Genomic DNA, 20,222 nt, shown 5'->3' on the forward strand with positions numbered 1-20,222 from the left:
ATGCTGATAGCATCCTGCTTGCTACTCTTCTTGGATAGCTCTGTGAATCCATGCTTTGTTTATATGCTTTCAAAATATAAGACAGGTGTTTATTTCTATTTTCCCACGTGTCCCAGGCTTGTGTGTATAGTGAATATTATTAGTAAAGTCATTTTACTGCATGGTAACCATCAGGCACTAAATACACTGGAAAGATGGAAGTCCACCTCTCTCCAAGTCGGGCTGCTCAGTGCAAAGCCCCCACTCTCCCGCAGACTCTCCAGTGTCCAGACTCTAGCCAGATAAGTGGAAACTGCAGCGATGGGAAGCATAGTAGCATATGGGCTCTGAGGTACTTGGTACTGGGTGCTGGCTATTTTTGTTTAAACCAGACTTCCCTCTGATTTAAAGGAACCATACTGGATTGTCCTTCATGACCGAATTGTGAGTGTTATCAACAGTTCCAGCCTGACATCAGAGACGGAGTGGGTTGGTTATCCATTCCGCCTCTTCGACTTCACCGCCTGCCATCAGTCCTACTCTGAGATGAGCTGCAGCTATACATTAGCGCTGGCACACGCTGTGTGGCACCATTCTAGCATTGGGCAGCTCTCACTCATTCCAAAGTAAGTGCTGGGGTTTCGTAAAGAAACTTGACAGTTTTCTTTTTCTAAGTCTGATTTACAGGTGAAGTGTGTGTCTCACCAAAGAAAATTGCAGAGTAAATGTGTTTCATGCAGTGGAGGACCTACTTAATCAGGAAGCCTCTTTTGTTTTCAGAATTTTTTGTTTTGGTTTCTTACGTGTGTAAGTAGTAATACCTGCTCTCTCTCTTTTCTACTATGCTTTCAGGAGGCTTAATCAGATCATTGCCTTCCCCAAAGAATATCACAAAAATCACCTCTTGAACTAAAAAACTGGCCTCAATCTATTTTCAGATTATTTTTGTTGACCATACAATGCTATCAATTAGATCCAGATTTTATGAGAATAACATGAATTCATAAATTCATAAATCATAAATTCTTTTTTCAATAATTCACCTGTTATTTAATACCTGTACTTTAAGAATTACTTTTAAATCTGAAGTAATTTATTTCAGTGGTCAGTCAATTGAAAATGAGAACAGGTGAAATAATGCAAGATTACTTAGAGGTACCATTGTTACCAGGAGAGTGAGATGCTCGGATCGACAGAGAGTATGCACCATGCAGTCATGAAGACTCAGTTAAAATCTGAAAAGCCGACATAGAAAGCCACACATGTGTGCACATACACCTGCAATGCAGCCTCAGTGCTGTAGGAAGGCCTGGAAACAAGCAGACACCTGACGTCCTTTTCTGGCCTCTGCATACACACACACGCATGCGCACCACACCCACACACAGGTACACAGAATAAAACTACTGATACCAAAATTAAGTGGAATCTTTGAGAAAAATGATAAAGTCTTAAGTACTTTTATAAATGACAGATTAACATAATTGGAAGAATTCAACCTTGAAGAGGTTTTTATTTTTATCTTCCCTTCAGGTTTCTCACTGAAGTGCTTCTCCCCATAGTGAAGACTGAGTTCCAGTTGCTTTACGTGTACCATCTCGTAGGGCCATTTTTACAGAGATTCCAACAGGAGAGAACACGGTGCATGATCGAGGTAACATGTTTGTCACGGTGCAGGTCGGCCGTGAGCAGTGACACTAGCTTCGTGGGTTCTGGGAGCCGCTTCATGGGGTGCAGTGTTCCTGTGGGAAGTTTGGTGTACGGTGCGCGAGCTTGACATGCTGGGAGGATAGCTGTGATCAAAGACAGAGTCAGAGTAAGGGCTCAGAACTTACAGCGTCACTTAAAGTCATGAGACTGGATGCAGTCAAGCATTTCTCTTTTTTTTGAACCGGAAAAAAGAAAATTTTATTTTTTATTTTTTCACTCATTTTAAATGTTACATGCTGTTTGATTATTTTATAATGACCTTTGACATAACTGATTTCACATAAGCTCACAGTAGCACTATGAAGTTGTTATTATTATCTGAGATAACAGTAACAGTTTAATAATTTACTCCCCCAAGAGCTGAGGCCAGGACTCAGGTTTCTACCCCAAATGATTCTACTGACATCATCAGTTGCTCCACAGAGGCCATAAAATTCCACATGTTGATTCATGACTTCTTCACAATTTGCTTCCTAATGCAGCTTATTTTAATCTTGGGACTCTGCCATCTCTCCTGAGTCTGTTATGAAGTCAAGCATTTCTAAGAAAATGGGCAAGAATAGAATTTTGTAAATCATGAGCTACCATGGGGCCAGAGAGATGGCTTAGTGGGTAAGAGCACTGGCTGCTCTTGCTGAGGACCTAGTTTCAGTTCTCAGACCTACATGACAGCTCACAACCACCTATAACTCCAGTTTGAGGGGATCCAACTTCCTCTTCTGCCATCTGGGGTACCAGGCATGCACATGGCACACATACAAACACATAAAATAAGAGATAGAAATCTTTTATTTTTTGTTAGCTAGAAAATGCAACTAGGAGGTCCACTGTGTGACTGGGCAGCCCTGGAATGCATTTGTTGCAGAGATGCTATCTACATGGTCTGTTGTGTTGAATTACCTGATCATTGTAGTCACTTAAATAACCTGACATTATTTGTTGCCTAGATTGGAGTGGCATTTTATGACATGCTGTTGAATGTAGACCAGTGCAGCACACACTTAAATTACATGGACCCCATCTGTGACTTCCTGTATCATATGAAGTATATGTTTACTGGTGATAGTGTAAAAGAGCAAGTAAGTTAATTTTTTTTTTTAACTTTTCAGTGATGTTTGACCTAGAGAACCTAATACGTGGTGATAAACATTTTTGTTTGAATGAATATTTTAGTCTGGGTTTGTTTTTGTCTGGTGTGTGGTATCTGACTTCTTAAGACCACAGTCTAGACAGCAGTGATGAAGAAATGGCCTTTTCCCTGTGATGTTTTAAACAAAGCATCTGAGAAGACCCAAAGGCTGCAGTGAGCAGTCATCCCATTCAACACTCGTCGTGTCTGGGGAAAGCCATGTGGTGGGGCAGGAGCTCCCAGTGAAGGAGGCTTCCCTTTCCCGTGCTTAGGGCGCCCTGGGGAAGAGCGGCTGGCCAGAGCCTGGTGGTTGGGGGTTTCCGAAGAGCACGAGGGTTCTTAACACGAGGAACAAATCCCAGGGAAACTATCTCATCTCTACTGCTCGGGAGGTTTCCATCCTGTGTGTGAGAGTTTTGTTTCACGTGACACAGTATAAGCTCGGTGGTGACGCTGAAGAGTGGGGGCACTTCCTACTAGAGGTGGCTGAAGTGGAGAGAGACCTCCTTAATCATGCTGGTGTTTCCATGTGTATGAAGCCCTCTGGGCTGTTGTGGGGATGGCAGTGAGGGAGATAGTTGAGGGACGGTCCTTCTCAGTACCCGACTACGGTTTCCTTCCCCTTCTGGAAGGGCAGTTCTCAAACTTAGTTTGGTTGTATTTTTCTCCTAACTAGCTCTGTAAACAGTGGGTTTCATTGTAACATTTCCACACTTGGGTGTATTGTTCTTCAATCATATTCACCCCTCTATCACAGAAAGATAATTGCTGTGTCATCTGAGTTTAACGCTCACTCCTTGGAGCTGCTGTTCTGAAGACATATGTAGTGACGTTTTTAAGAATTCTAGAACTTTGGTTTCTTTTAAAAACACAGAAAATGGTATAAAAAAGAATGCACTTTCATTTTAATCCCGGGTATGGGGATGTGGGGCTGCTTCGCACTGTCTGAAGCAGCTGACTATGATTTGCCTTGCACTCTATCTAGCAGAAGCATGATTTTGCATGCTGCAGAAAATTTCTGTGATTGTGTGACATTTGGAATTCTGGGAATTTTTAAGGAAGGTCCTGAAGAGGTGTTGGGCGGTTATTGTTGCTTAGGGAAGCTGGTTGCAGTTTGTTAGTAGCCGTGGTCAAAGAAACAAAAGGAAAGAAAGTAGACTCAGGAATTTGCTTAACTCTTCTCTCCCATCTATCTTTGTTTCTCTATTATCTAGTGTTAGGGGGTGAAAAGGTGGTGGGCTAGGAGTAAAGGAGGGGAAAAAGAAGAACCCACAAAGTAGCAAAGCCCAACTACAGACATTCACTTCTTTATACTTTAGCAGTGATGTCAGAGTTAATGATTTCCCCTCAAGGAAGGAAGGAGCAAGCAAGCATGCATGCATTTCTCTTTGTGTCTGCTCTGTTAACACAAAAAGATGATCTCATCAATGCTTTTTTAAACCAAAACGTATTCTTTGTGTTCAGGCTTACACTTGGACATAGGAATAAAGCAAAAAGAAACATTGCTGACATCCTGATCCTTCCCCCTAAGGTCTAAAAGAATTCAAGCTAAGACACCTGAGGATGGGAACATTTGTCTCCTCAGTGCTTTCTGAGTGCATGGTATTGCTGACGGGTCCAAGTATAAAATGAAGAAAATAGCTTTGGGGATGGATAAATGTTGCAAATGTTTCCTGCTCCTGCTGGTGTAGCATTCCCGAAGGATGGCCAAGCTGGTTCAGCTTCTAATGGGAACGGTTCTAGTTGTGGAGAGCAGGATAACCGGGCAGGTCGATGGGTGGTGAGTTCTTGAAGTGCACGTGTCGATAGAGACAGGCGCACACCACACGTGTGTGCACACTGTGTGGGGGGAGGGCACATGTGCTGGCCTGTGTGAGAAAGCAGTTGTATCTGGTTTTGTGAAATCTGCCATGTGCCAACTCCCAATAGTACACTGTTGACAACTAAACGCCGTCACTCAGTAAATGTTGAACTCTTCGGTTGTTCTTAATCTTATTCTCACTTCTTAGGTGGAGAAGATCATCTGTAATTTAAAGCCAGCTTTAAAGCTTCGTCTTCGATTCATCACGCACATCAGCAAGATGGAGCCAGCGGTGCCGCCTCAGGGCCTCAGCAGTGGCTCTCCAGCACCTCAGTCTAACCAGGTGCCAACATCTCTGCCGGTGACTCAGTGAAGCCGAAGGCTCATGACACCGAGGAGCACATCTGCCTGCAAGGGTGACGCCCCTCTAAATCTGAACACTAGGCTGAGGAGACCGGGGCAACTGGCTCGTTCAGATTGTCTATTCTGATTCAGATTCTGAATCTCCACGCTTCAAATTCCCTTCTTCCTGGCTATGTTTTGTCTCTAAGAGATTAAGTAAGCTACATGTTGACATATTTATAACAATTTAGAGTCCCTGGGAATGTGGGTGTTTCTGTAATCAAGTGGCTTTTAGCAGGCACTCTCAAATTGCCTGTTTCAGCCATTTTTAAATTATTTTAAGTAACATCCTCACGTTTCATATACATTATTTTAAAGATACAACACATGTAAGATGGTCATTACAAACTTTTATACATAAATGTCATTTGGTATGTCTTCCAAATAGAGCCTTTTTATTAATTAAAGGGCCTTATATTTTAGTTGCATTACTGGAACAAAGGAAGTTTCATACTCTTTTTTTTAACTGGCTGTAAAGTTTTATTGTAAATTTTAAATTTCCAAACAGTTAAAAAAAATGATGTAATGTTTCTACTAAAGAAGATTATGAAAGTTTTGCCTTTGCTGTGAACTTTCTGTATAAAGTGAGTTAGAAACCATCTGAAATTTATAAATTTAAATAAAGCCATGCTCAAATATTTGGTTCTCTGGTCTGTTTTTTGTTTGTTTGTTTAAAGATTTATGTATACAATGTTCTGTCTGCATGTATACCTGCATGCCACAGGAGGACACCAGATCTCATTGTAGATGGTTGTGAGTCACCAAGTGGTTGCTGAGAATTGAACTCAGGACCTCTGGAAGAGCAGTCATTGCTTTTAATCTCTGAGCCATCTCTCCAGTCCCCTGGTATGTTTTGTTTGTTTGTTTGTTTGTTTAACTTCATTCCAGGTTCATCCTCACCTGGCAGATTCTTCCAACTCTGAATTTTTAATAACCTCAAAACTCTTAAATACAGTACACAGCTAATTTGAAGGGAAATGGCTTTTTTAAACATTTGAAAGCCAGCAAAGCTGACCAACAAACTGTCTAGTTCTTTAATGACCTACCGTGAGGGAGACATAGGCTGCCCTTGTTTCTGCACGACAGACAGACATTAATACCATCCCTAGAACCACGAAGTACTCTTCATAAAAACTCACAATGATAGACCTAGCCGCCAAAGCTCAGGCTCTTACCATGGAATATGTCCCTCCTTCGTTTCTGTAGCTCATATCCTTGCAGTCACTAAATCCTTACTCGCCATGTAAATCTACCTTAAAATCATGTGATGGCGTTGTTAGTGTTTCTGGGCTAATGATGGTCTCCAGAAACTTTATAGTAGGAGTGATTCCAACTGTTATTTTTAATGTGTTTGCAATATAGTCTTTGTGCCTCAGGGACTAGATGGCTTTAGTTTGAGATCCTAGAATGGGAACATTTGACACTGGTATACATACACATACTGTATATATGTATATATGTGTATATATATGTGGGTGTGGGTGTGTATAACGGAAAGAAGAATGAAAAGCGGTCTTAGGACTTTCTCAAGGGCATATACATTCCAGTAAATTTGTTAAAAATTCAAATTTCCATCTCTAGTTTAAAAAACAAATACGACTTTCTCTGAATATGGCTTTAGAGTTATTAATAGGAGACAGAAACTGGGAAGAAAATTGCTGCAGTTGTTGTGTATTATTGGGTTTGGGCACTTGTTTTCAATGAGTAACTGGCTCTGCCCAAAATGACTGCAGTGACAAAGAACTCTGTGCCTACCCAGGCTGCACGACAGCACTTACAAGCTGCTTGTGCCTAGCAGACATTTAAAATTCGGAACTGAATTTTACGTTTTTATTAAGCTTTAACGTAACTACATGCGACCACTGTGTTGTGCAAGGTACTTTAAAGGTACATTGTAATTTTCTAAAATTAACTCAAGCTTTATTTCAAAGACCACAGAGGCGGTACTTAGGCTTAAACTCTAGGTCTATATATGAACAGTCAGGTGGTCAAGCCTTACTAACATGCAGCTGCTAAAACAACGATAAAAAGCCTTTGTGGAGCCACTTGTGTTTCTGAGTCCCCCGCATTTGCCACTGAAGCTCAGGTCAGTTCAGGGCAAACACACATTTCTGTACTTAATTATTCTCACTTGTATTTCCTCTTTCCTCGTTTTATTTTGGGGCCAAGGTGGGTTTGTAGGCTGCTTAAGGATTTTAGCTAACCAGGCATGCTGGGAGCAGTGAGGAGAGGCGGGGCTTCTGAAAGCCTAGGTGACACAGTGGCCGGCTAAAATGTATTAGTAGCTCTTGGTGGGGGGTCACTATGATAGCTCCAGTTCTGCATAGATGGTTGGAAATCTTTGTGTGCATGCACTACCGTCATGCTTAAGATACCAGCATTACATTTGCTTAGAAAAAGGGTCATTTTATATCAGTGAACTTGGATATGGCCCATGATTACCAAATTCACAGCTAAGACAAACCAACCTTTAGTGGCTTCAGTGGCTTCCATTGTTTTAGGGATGATTATTTCTATGCCTTGTAGGAGTCTTTACAGATATATGCATCCTTTACAGACATATACATTCTGCTTAAAAAAAAATGATACATATAAACACAGAGAGTGGTATGGTAGGCATGTGCGCTAGAACATCTTCATGCATAAGTATGTTGCATGTATTTGGAAAGATGCAGACAACAGAGTTTTATTATAAAGAGTTTATTACAAAAATCACATCTTTTGAACAACCGTGGACACAGGCTTCCTCTCTGGATACCGTTGTCTCTGACTATCATAAGGCCACACTAGTGGGTCGGCACTTGTGCCACTTATTTTAAACGCTGGTGCATTTTTAATTGGAAATCAATTTATGCTACTTTTAAAAGACAACTCTGCTAAAATGGGAAGTACATGTTTCCAGATTTCATAGCTGTTTGAATTTCCACACTCCCAATTTGATACCAGAAAGGAACTGCTGAAAAACATACTTACTGGAAAAAATGTTTTTTTTTTTTTTTTGTTTTTTGTTTTTGTTTGTTTTTTGTTTTGTTTTTTTTTTCCTAAGAGAACGAGCCCTTTGGAAGAGAACCGTTTCCTGAGGTCTATTCAGCTTGCTCTCATGGTCAGCTGATTTTCATGTGAGGCATCGACATTTACTTAGGTGGGTTAAGGTAGTCAGTCCCTGGCTTGTGATTGCCTTCCCGAGCAGTCCCAAAACAAGCCAAGGTTAATGCTACGGCCGTGTTCACCGTGCGTGTTACTTCTTCTGGTGTCTTCCCAAGAGATGGGTTTACTTCCATGATATCCAGTCCTGAGAGCAGCCCTACAACAAAAATTACAACGATGTAGTTGATGAAGGCAACTGCCATTTTAAAATCTGAAAACTTCAGGCGACTCTCTCTAGACTGTGTCTAGTGGAGGAGAGGTGGTGACTGACAGAAAACATGATGTATTTCATCACTTGATGGGTGTTCTGGAAGTACTAACAGGCTTGCTTTTCGGGTCAGGGAGGCCCACATCTGCAATGGCCAAGTGCACAGCTGTTTGTTTATCGCCTCCAATTTTTACCTACCTGTCTTGTAAATTTCTTCTGTGATGTAGAGACCCTCCCTGTAAGATAGGCCTCCCAGGACAGGTGTGCCGGTAGCTGGGGTGAATGCCGGGTCCAGTCCATCAACATCCAAGCTCAGGTGAATGGGCCTTTTCTTTCTTTTAACAAATGGGAAAGGCTTTCAGTTTCAAGTGGTTTCAGAATCAGTAATCAAATATAGGTCTTATTCTGCTTTGTAAAAACAGCCCATGTTTTTACCTAAACCTTATTATTGTCGTTATTGTTATTAATTTATTAAACTTTTTTTTTTACTGTTGTCAACAGCCTATGTTGGCAAGAATGTCAGTAGGAAGTCATTTTCAGACATGCACACAAAAGCATCCTACCTTCCCAGTAGGTAGCTGAATGCCTCTTCCATCACCTTGCCAATTCCCAGCTTATCCACTTCAGTCATTGAAAAATACTTAATTCCCAGAGTTTTCAGAATATAGCTATAAAATAAAACATTTAAGTTAATCAGCTTGCTCTCATGGTCAGCTGATTTTCATGTGACGCATCCACATTTACTCAGGGGGGTTAAGGTAGTCAGTCCCTGACTTGTGATTGCCTTCCCGAGCAGTCCCAAAACAGTTAATAAGGCTCATGTCTCCTTTGGGTTGGAAGATCGCTATAATAAGGGACATAAAATAAGTCCCGAGAACTGTTTATATATGCACACAGTTGTGCTTTATGAGTAAATCATTGTACATTGACGAAATGACATGAGCTTATGTATATGCGCACACGTGTTCATGTACACATAGTAACAATTTAAAATAACCTCTTGCGCGTTTGACCAGTAAATCACACCTAGCAAATAAAAGCACATGGGATAAACTTACTGCTCCCCAGGGTCTACATCTCGCAAGCCGATGTAGACGATATCCTTGGCAGATATGCAAGGAGTCACCCAGGAGAAGCCAGGCACATCAGGGAACTAAAAACAACAGTGTTTCTCATTAGACAAATATGTTTCTCTTGCACAGACCTTCATTTAATGCTGAGCACACCTGATTATGTTATGTCTAACATTCAGAGTATAAATTTAGGAGAAGCGATTTTAAAATGATGTAAGATTAGGAACGGATACCTGCCTCCCCTTGTGATACCCTTGATTGGTTTGGCCTCAACAGCTTTGCCCCGTGGCCTAAACCTACACTGGACCCTTCTAGGTAGGTAGTTTGATGCTCCATATCCCATTTCTGCAGCGCTCAGCTTCTTTTCCAGGACTCTAATACCAAAGAGTGTTCTATTACTCTAGTAACTCCCACTCCCATCTCTACTTCCCTCTCTCAAAAGGACTTAATCCAGAATTTTAAAGACGTCCCTAGGGAGCTGGGAGGTGTTCTTCCTCTTGCAGTTCAGGTAACTGCTTGCCAGAGTAAAGAAAGACCTTGAGCCACTGAAAGCCAGGCATGGTGCCACACTCTAATCTCGGCACTCAGCAGGCAGAAAGTTCCTGCTCAGCCTCAAAACCTAGCAAGAACCTATCACAAAAAGATTATTGTAACCTGCATGGCAAGGCTGCCATTTTGACTAGGCTCTGATGTGGAGCGGTCACTTGGTAAAAAAAAGAAAAACCTGTGGTGTGTAGTTAGAAGATGTAGGAACCAGGAGGACCGTATGCTGTTGCCTCGAACTATACTTGGCATGATTCTGGGCAGGCTGATTACCCTCTGAATCTCTGCAGACCTATTTAGAAAGGGTGAGTTTGCCCCATGTACTTAAAAGGGTAGTTTAAAACTCCAAAGAAAAACCAGGCATGGTGGTGAATGCTTTTAATCCCAGCACATGGGAGGCAGAGGCAGGTGGATCTCTGTGAGTTCAAGGACTGCCCTGAAACAAAGTGAGTTCCAGGGCAGCCAGGGTGACATAGAAATACCCCATCTTGGGCTGGAGAGATGGCTCAGAGGTTAAGAGCACTGTCTGCTCTTCCAGAGGTCCTGAGTTCAATTCCCAGCAACCACAATAAGATCTGGTGCCCTCTACTGTCATGCAGATGTACATGCAAATAGAGTACTCATATGTAAAATAAAGAAATAAATCTAAAAAAAAAAAAAAAAGAAATACCCCATCTTAAATAAATAAATAAATAAATAAATAAATGAACACATGAGTGAATGAATGAATAAAATAAAATAAAATGAAAAGAATCCAAAGAGAACACATCAGGCCTCTGTATCCATGCTTCCATCAGGCAGGGACAGTGTAGCTGTAACTATGTATCTATTTTCATGGTGTTTATCTTGCATTAGGTATGATAAGTATCTAGAGCTGATCTAAAGGCTGTGGGAGGATACATACAGGTTACATGCAAATACTGTGTCATATTGTGGGAGAGGCTTGAGCAACCACAGTTTTAGCATCTGTAGGGTTATGTGACCAATACCTCATGGATACATGGGGACATGTCCTGATGGAAACAGTTTGACAACTGTCCACCTTTATCAACTTATCTTTTTTTTTCTTTTTTCTTTTTTTTTTTACTACAGAGACAATACCTTCAGGTTATACAATAAATGAAGAATCCCTATTTGGCTTCAATTTGCTGACCACTACAAAGAGTTCTATCAGTGTGCAAAGGAGCCTTTTACCTTTCCTTTTAGTTCCTTCAGGAGGAAGGCCACGGGTTGGCCATGCAGATTCCCAGTGCCTGTTGTCAGCGGAGTGTTGATGTCTGTGTGCGCATCCACCCAAATAACACACAGGTCAGGGTGGACTGTGGCGTGGCCAGAGATGCTTCCAATCGCCATACTTGAGAGGAAAAAAAAAATTGTGTCAACATCATTTTTACAATGTCATCACATCAAATCATTAGCTCACAAACTAAGCCTATTTGATTATCCCGGAAGTCCAGTAAGCTTGTGCCTAGACCTTAAAGGTGCTGGTGACACCAGTGTACCAACTGAGAAAGGGCAGTTCTGACCCTCCGTTACCTTAGTAATGTCACTATGAAAGTCACGGACAATTTTATCTTTTAAAAGTCCCCTCATAATAAAACCACAAATCATAGCTTAATGAAAAAGGATTAGCTACACAACAAAAAATTCTTTAGCCCTTAGACACGCTTTAGTTTTGGGGGCTGCACTGTCTTTCTTCTTACACTCTGCTCTCTCTTGATAAGTACTTGATTATCTGTGTTCAATTCTGGCAGAGAATTGAGCAGGTTTTTTTCCCTCCAAATGCAGCCCTTTTATAATTGGGGAGAAGCACCTGGAAGTTCCTTCATTTCCCGCAGCCACTGCCTCTGTCCAGCCAGTGCTCAGCTCCTCTCCGTTAGCCACCTAACTCTCTTTCCATGCAAGGACCCATTCTGATTACCAAAGCCCATCCCAAACACTCCTGGCTCCAAACACGAGGCCGGAGTGGGAGAGCCAAGTGCTACCTTGCAGAGAAGTTAACACAGTGGGTCAGACATAGGATGCCAATACTGTCACACTTGGAAATGCCACTTGAGAGTCCCAAGCATCCGTCCTCTCAAAGAGGAAAAATTCGTGCCTCCAAGTGCAGCTGTTGCTTATTCATTCAGCTTGGTGTCTGCTGTTTCTTTTAAGTATCTCATTCATTCAGCTTGGTGTCTGCTGTTACTTGTAAGTATCTTGCCGTTGGGCCATCTGCACGCCTAACATTTCCACTTCCAATTGTTCCCGCTTAGAAAAGAAAGGGAAGCCCAGTGCCCACTGCCACTTTCGCGTAGAAGCCCTGTTTACAGGTGCCAGGGGTAACTGAGGGCAGTGAAGGAGACAGCTTCAAGAGCGGCAGCCAAACAAAGGTTCTCGCTCTGCAGCTGCTCGGGCCACCCCGGGGCATGGTCCCAGTGTGACAACAGTAAACTGGCTCTAGGCACAACACCAATGTCTGCTTTGGTGAAAATGTAAATTTAAATATCTGGTAATATGGATGGATGTTTGTACATATATATATATATATACATACATATATATACATACATATACATATGTATATATATGTATATGTGTGTGTTTGTCTGTATATATGTTAATATGTAATAATTGTGAAACTAATCATGTATTCATGTGTGTCCTTTTAAAAGTTTTATAGTACTTTAGAATGAAAAACACTTTAGAATAAAATTGTTTGCCTAAACAAATTGTGTGCATAATCAGTAATCAAGTTGAGTAAACTGTGACTGTCTCCAGTGGATAATTACTATAAAATTTAAGACCACAATTTATGTATTTTCTGCTGTATGGATAAAGATATTTTAAGACGTCAAATAGGGCTTGATCTATGTTTCCATAAAAAAAACCAAACTAACCCATACATTATTTCTAAATAACTACTACTACTACCACACACACACACTCATCCTTTCGTGCTTTCTTGTCTGCATTTCCCCTTTCTTTGGGTCCCCTTATGCCCTTTGTGCCCAATCCACAGGGATGCCGGCAGTTCACAAGACCTGTGGTCTCCACCCAGCACCACGGTGACTCTTCCATTCTTCTGGGCCTCGGCCACCACTCCAGCCAGCTGCTCATTAGCTTTCCCCACAGACCTGGGGTTCTTCACAATTTGAAAGGGGCTGTCATTAGGGAAATCAGCAAAGGCCAGGTCCCCATAGTCGCTCACATCATACTCTGCAATTGAAAGTTTGACATTACTGAATGGGGACAGAACACAGGGTCACTAGCTACCACCTCCCTCGCTCTGGCACTTGCCTACACCGGGCCCTCCCTGTTTCCATGGAGACCACATGCTGAAGGATGACAACGATAACTGTGTGATCTCGATATAATAGGGAGCATCCTCTTGTTCTAAGCCCCACCCCAAACTCGCATGCATATGTGTGTGTGCTCCCGTGTGGTAAATGCTCTTTGTCTTTCTGTAACACGCATGCTTGGTTTTTAAGCAAACATTTGATATATCCCAAATAAAATACATCAGAAGGAGTAACATGCAGTCATGAAAAGTTGGACCATTTTCTGAGTCTCTGACCCTGCCTCTGTGCTCCTGGTTTTCTACCCGAGCCCTCCCTTACTGAAACCTTCATCTTCTTGTATCATCAAACCTCCCAATTCAGCATCCAGGAAATGCAAACTTTGTTGTTATACTTTTCTATATTAAAAAAAAAAAATACAGAAAATCCAAAGTTCCTAAGGACCAGTCTGTGCTTTCTGTCATAAAAGCCCTGACGTGAGTTTCTCAACGGGACAGCCTCCTGCAACACTGACATGTACTTCATCACTGAAGTAGCCATTGTTGAGGAATTTACTATAATTCTGTGGCCTTGAAATTTAGCAACAATTTCAAGACATTTCACCTGATTTAATATTTAAAATTTAATATTTAATACTTATTCTATCTAACCAAAAACAAGGCTACTTACTTGGGCTTTCTGTTTGCCAATAAGTGATCTTCCTCCCCAGCTTCCTCTTTCCTTCTTCCTTCCTCCTTTCACACTCCCTCCTACCCTAGCTCCGTCCATATCATCTCTCCTCTTTCTAGCTTTATGAAGGGATGCTTATCCCTCAGGCTTTACAAATGTTGCTGTTACTCATGTGCAGGTCTTATATGTTGGTGATACTGTCAACCTGCTCTCCAGGCTGGCTGTTTCAGTTCGCTTTCTCACTGGAAGTGCGTGAGGTCCCACCTCACCAGCGCTGTACCACCGGCACACTGGATGCTGCTGTTGTTGCTACTAGCGTCGCTGCCTCACTTTGTTTTCCCCGACTAGGGATCCTCTTGCAACAGGAAGGTATATTTCTTGAAGCTTTTAGTTCTCATTTTCAGTTTCCCCAGCTCCCCCATATCATCCACCCAACGCTCTTTCTTTCACATGCTTATGTAGTGCAGTTTGGCTAGAAAGACCAATCCTGCGAGCAAGGAAGTGAGGACATCCCAGCAGCAATGCCTCCTGGGCCTCCTCCCCAGGCCCTGCAGGCCCTGCTTCTCTAGTAGGACATGGTCCTAATGGTTGAGAAGGACTCAACTCAGATCACTGGTGTAAGGGTCATTGCAGACACATCCTTCCTTCTTAGAAGAGGGCATTATCTGATCATCTTTTCTCTCTCTCTCTCTCTCTCTCTTTCTCTCTGTTTTGTTTTGTTTTTCCAAGACAGGGTTTCTCTGTGTAGCCTTGGCTGCCCTGGACTCACTTTGTAGACGAGGCTGACCTGGAAATAACAGCGATCCACCTGCCTCTGCCCCCTCGAGTTCTGGGATCACAGGCATGCCCCACTGCATCTGGCTCCTCTCCCAACTTTGAAGTTACCTGTTTCTTTAAGTTTCTCCACCAGACCAGCGCTCCTCATAGCCGCGGGGCCCTTCTCTACCCCTCCTCGAGGCTGAACAATGCAAAAAGGACATTACTTCAGTCGTGCTCGTTACTCTCCAGTGCCCACAGGAAAAGCTTCCTCCTTATTTAATCACTTGAATTATTAACCATCAGTTTTGGATCTCCCTCGGATCCAGGGCCTTAGTGTTTTTCATCTAGTCTTTACAGTAAGGTACAGTGAATTGTGCCTATGCCAAGAACAAGAGATTAGATCCACAAAGTCATTTTCACCCTGGCAAGTAGCAGACAAGTGGCAGAACTAGCTTGGTAGGTTGGTCTCGGAATAACCAAAACAAGCTTGCCTCTTCCCAGCCCACTGTGCCGTCTACAGAAGAGACACATATTCTGTGCAAAAGCACTACACTTGGATATTCAGTCAAACTTCTGCACATCTGTGGCTGTTTCAAGGCTGATACGAAAACAGGGTGCTTCTAATTGAGTCAGGAACAGGGTGTGCCATGAATGCTAGTGATAACAGAGTATTTGGGCTGGGTCTTGCAACACTGGTAGATGGTCAGGAAAGGTAACAGGGTAATGGAGAAACTTTGCAACCCTGGGGAAAATCTAGGACAAAGTCATCAGAAGGGGAAGAGAAAGGCCTGAAGAGACCTACAGGCCAGTCAACAGGATGTAACTTAGGCTCTTGGGGAGAAACCAGACAACCAGGCTAAATGTCACCTGTGACCTGAAACCTTTGTGGCCAACAGACATAACAGACATGAGAGTCCACCTTGTTGTGGTCACATCCAGAAAGTTCTTTGGAAAAATTCTTCCTCAGCCCCCTGGCCAATAGAATTCTAAAGTAACTCCTTTATTTATCTTTCTGATCTTGATTTTCAATACTTTAAGATAAAAAAAAATTAAGACACACAAAGTGATCTCCGCCAGGAGATGGGTGCCAAAAGTCATGAGTGTTTATCCTAGGATTGGGACTGTAACTCTAAACTAAGCAAATACTTCCTCTCAGGTTGAATGACAGCCGATCTTCCCCAGATGCTGGCAAATCCTGGGTGTCGGATTTCCACCAAGGGACCCTGAATACTCTGCAGAACAGGGTTCTGCTTCTTTCCGCCTGGTAAATTGATGTCAACTGATGTGCACTATGTGCGCATATTCGTTAGGTTTAGCATGACGTGTGAATCCATGCAGGCATCGGGAACGCCAACTTAGCTTAAACGTTTCTAATTTCTCTGCAGCGAGGGGATGTAAACTCTTGTGTCCCCCCCCCCCATCAACGCACATGCACACTATGCCTGCAGACCAGAAGACAAACTCAGGGCGTCATTCCACCAGGTACAGCGGGGCACACCTTGAACCTCACCACTTGGGAGGTGAGGCAGGTGGATTTTGTGTGCTCTAGGCCCCCCTGATTACAGATATATATTTAGCTCCATGCCAGCTACACAGTTAGACTCTATTGAAAAAAAATTGCCCCACTGGGCACTCAGTAGCTTTTTCATAAATGCCCCTCATGGTGTGTGTGTGTGTGTGTGTGTGTGTGTGTGTGTGTGTGTGATCTCTTTTTTTTTCTTTTCTTTTTCATGATTTTTTTTATTGTTATAACTTTGTAGTACAACTTTATTTTTTTTTTTAATTTTTCATCAATTACACTTTATTCATTCTGCATCCCCCCATAAGCCCCTCCCTCCTCCCCTCCCAACCCCACCCTTCCTCCTACCTCTGCTTGCATGCCACTCCCCAAGTCTACTAATAGGGGATCTCTTACAGGTAGGCTACATTGGCTAGTGAGTGAGCCCCCAGGCCTGGGATTATCCTTTTGGTCTTACTGTCAGGTTTCAACTTAAATGTTTTTACCCACGGGGTGCTGTGGATTGTAATGGAAGACTGACATATAGGTAAAACCCAAAATGACAGAGTATTATGACTCACTGGTCTTTCTCCATCTCCTTTCCAGGCGCTGCAACAAATCTTTTAGACTTCTCAGTTGATGCTGTATTTGCCATGATTGTCTGTGGGTTCATCGGTGGAGTGTATGGGGTTTGTTTCATCTTGTTTTGTTAATAGGTGTTCTTATGTAGCCCAGGCTAGCCTCAAACTCACTACAGACCTGCAGGTGACCTTGAACTTCAGATACTCACTCCTCTACCTCCTGTGTTTGGGGATCACAAAAGCATCTGCCATTCTCAGTTTATGTGGATGTAGGAAACTCTGTACGAACCACATCTCCAGCCCCTCACAATGACATTCTCTAATTCCAACATTCCATTTTATTTCTCTGATTAAAACTACTTCCTATGATTGCTCTATGCTCATTGAGCCTCCCATTCCCCATTTTGGAAAGTGCTTTATCAGCATCCCTGATTCTTTACAGTGTCATTCCCAGCCCCTAAGTGGCCACAAGGCCACAGTTTGCTACAGTGCTGAGCTGTGTTCATGGGCCTCAGTGTAGTCCAGGGGCACAAGCTTTGGACTCTAACAATGGTGCCTGGAAGAACACAGCAAAGGTCCCACAACGATGAGTCAATTAGCAGATCTCTCTAAGCCTTAATTAACTCAGCCATAGGATGAAAACAATGCCTGCCTCATTCTTTATTCCCTGTCTTTCAATGAGGTAAGGCAGGGAGTGCACACTTTCTTAGACTCAACCTCGTAACCATCTTCCCTCTAATCTTCTCTTTTTTTGCTGGCGTGGCAAACGTCTACCACTCTCACGGAGGCCAACTGCATACATGTGTTGGCAGTTTCACCTTCTGCTGTGTGGCTTCCTATAGGAAAACACGCCTCTGTCCTCACAAGCTTGACACAATGAGCTCCAGTCTCGTGCCCATGGCTAAGGAGAGTTACTGAGCATGGACAGTGTGGAGATGGCCTTTTAGCATAGTGTCCCCTAGAAGGGCTTTCCCATGAAAAATGAACCTCAGATGAGCCTACAGACAATCATAGCAAATACAGTGTCAAATACAGTGTCAACTGAGAAGTCTAAAAGATTTGTTCTGATGCCTAGAAAGGATATGGAGAAAGACCAGTGAATCATAATGCATTGTCATTTTGGGTTTTACCTCTGCGTCAGTCTTCCATTGCAATACAAAGCAACCCGTGGTAAAATGGGCTAAAGTATGTTTTTCATCATTTCTTTCTTTCCTCTTGTGTTTATCTCCCTCTTTTCCTTCTTCTTCATCATTTTCAGGTATGTTTTATAGACCATCCCAAGAATAGATGAAGGACTGGTAACATGGCTCAGTGGTTAAGAATGTATGCTGATCTTGCAGAGATAAACTAATATATACACAATTAAAAAGAAAAGTAAAGTCTTTAAAAACAAAAGAACAGACGAGTGTATTATGGGTTTTACTTTTAAAGGTTTGCTTCATTATTAGTGTGTGTGAGGGTTGTGGGGTGGAGTTTGCTCATTAGAGGCCAGAAGCTGGTAGTGGATACTGTAGAGCCTGAGCTATAGGAACCTGGGAGCCTCCTGACATGGGAACTGAACCCTGGTCTTCCCACAGAGCAGCAAGTGCTCTTAAGCACGGAGCCATTTCTCCAGACCTATATGGTACATTTTAAAAGGAACACGTGTCAGCCAGTGAGTCCTGTCTTCTGGTGATATGGAGGAGCTCTTCCAGGGAAAGTAAAATGCTGTTTACTGACACAATACAGTCTGGGACTCCAACCTCTGACCTCCCACAACTTGTATTGTGAAGAAAAGAAAAAAAAGAAAGAAAGAAAAGAAACCCCTGAGTGCACCTTGGGGCTTCACAGTTTAAAAGGCTAAAGGCTATTTTAAAAGCCAACTGAAAGAACCCCATTTGAAACAAAAGGACCTTAGGAGGAGTCTTTGACTTGGAATTTTTTTTCCCCTTCCTTTTTAAGCACAGACCACACTGGAGCCTCAGGCACTCTTGCTATCCCATCATAATTAGCAGAGTGAGTGTATTAGGTGGTCTAAGCAGAGATTTGTGGACCTATTAGTCCTGACAGCTGTGCCAACTTTCAGTAGTTTGTATTTGTTCTCCTTAAAGAGAGATGTAAAGGGCCCCCTCCCCCAGACAATAGTCATAAAATCACGAAAGCTCAAAAATAACATGAATTATTCACAAAGTTGCAAACGCTCTATTATTGAAGTTACCCAAATTAAAACAAGTCTGAAGGATGCCACCAACACATTACATTTTTCCAGACATGAATTATGTAACCAGACCAATGCGTTTGCTTACAGTCTCTCACTCCACACTCAGAAAACATTAAACAAAACAAAACAAAATCAAGAACCGGAGTGGCTGGTGAAGAAGCTACCGTCAGTGGTGAGAAGACTCGGAACACCAGGCGGTGCCGGGAGACTTACAGCTGCAGGGCAAGCCTTGGCTGGCAAGGGTTAAAACGCAACATCTCCTGGAAAGTTCCAGCCATCCAAAGCCAGGCTCACCTGTCCCTTTGAGAACGGCGCTCCAATGATCTCTATGGCCTTCGGCTTGGAGCTCATCCTGTCACAGGCTTCCCTCTGCTGCTTTGGTGCTGTCCAGCTGCTCACCACCAGCTGTCGCCCTCAAAGACAGAGGGCACATCTTTCTTTCCCCCTTTTAAATGGGTTGGAGCTGTTTATCCAACGGCTGGCTCCACCTACCGAATGGAAGAACGGCAGAGCCAACAGAAACTCGCACCATCGGTGGAATCGCCCCGCTCGCTCCCGCGAGCCTCTCATCTCCCTACTTAAGTGAGCATTATTCATCCTTCCAGTTCACACCCTTTTGAAAAAGCCAGCTGGACGACATTAATCCTTCCTCAGACAATTGACAATTATGTGTGGTTTCATAACCGCCTGTGAAGGACTAGCCTCCCAGCCTGTTCAACCTCGGGGCAGGGTACTCACCTTTGTCAATTTAAGTCCCCTGAGAAATCGCGGAGTGAGGCTAGAATAGCGACGGGGTCGGTCCCTTCCCTTCGCTGAGCATCAAGGCTTCAGGTGCTGGGAAGAGCAGCAGATCTGTGAGACACCTGTGTCCCCAGGTGACACTGTGTGTTATTGTTATTGTTGTTATTTCCCCGATAACCCAAGGCAATCCCACTTCTGAAATACAGTGTCCAGGAAAATATCGTTTTTGGAATCATGATGTATAACCAAGATAGAGAAAGCGAAACAACTAACTTGAGCTCTCATCACATGCCAAGGGCTGTTCGACTTAACAGTACACCGCAAGCTCTTCAAATCAAGGTTAGGCTAAGGAAGTGCTCTGCTGAGGGAGGAACTGCAGTTTGGTGAGGTGCCAGTCACCTGCAGGTTGCAGAAGAAGATTAGAGACCCAGGGCCTGGCATTCCGGACTCACTCACCCGCTGGGCTTCTAATCTACACACCAGCAGGGTGTCAACAGGCGGCCT

General features: G+C 43.0%; 2 protein-coding genes across 3 annotated transcripts in view; one reads left to right on the forward strand and one right to left on the reverse strand.

Moving 5' to 3' along the window:
- Med23 (mediator complex subunit 23) overlaps window positions 1-5,659 on the forward strand; it is a 46,709-nt gene extending 41,050 nt beyond the window's left edge. For both annotated transcript variants that reach the window (XM_021645668.2, XM_021645669.2), the window contains 4 exons: window positions 391-605; window positions 1,513-1,633; window positions 2,637-2,768; window positions 4,828-5,659. In XM_021645668.2, the coding sequence (XP_021501343.1) occupies window positions 391-605; window positions 1,513-1,633; window positions 2,637-2,768; window positions 4,828-4,992 (633 nt within the window). In that variant the 3' untranslated portion in view covers window positions 4,993-5,659. The remainder of the gene's footprint in view (window positions 1-390; window positions 606-1,512; window positions 1,634-2,636; window positions 2,769-4,827) is intronic.
- Window positions 5,660-7,705: 2,046 nt separating this feature from the next.
- Arg1 (arginase 1) lies at window positions 7,706-19,835 on the reverse strand. Its single transcript, XM_021645667.2, has 9 exons — window positions 19,716-19,835; window positions 19,272-19,465; window positions 14,825-14,897; window positions 13,016-13,190; window positions 11,187-11,346; window positions 9,435-9,529; window positions 8,940-9,044; window positions 8,575-8,711; window positions 7,706-8,325 (listed from the first exon to the last, which is right to left on the reverse strand). Exons 2-9 carry the CDS (start codon window positions 19,326-19,328, stop codon window positions 8,156-8,158), a joined length of 972 nt encoding a protein of 323 aa, XP_021501342.1. The 5' UTR covers window positions 19,329-19,465; window positions 19,716-19,835; the 3' UTR covers window positions 7,706-8,155.
- Window positions 19,836-20,222: the final 387 nt, after the last annotated feature.

The sequence above is a fragment of the Meriones unguiculatus genome, chromosome 20 (assembly GCF_030254825.1).
Source record: "Meriones unguiculatus strain TT.TT164.6M chromosome 20, Bangor_MerUng_6.1, whole genome shotgun sequence".
Classification (NCBI taxonomy): domain Eukaryota; kingdom Metazoa; phylum Chordata; class Mammalia; order Rodentia; family Muridae; genus Meriones; species Meriones unguiculatus.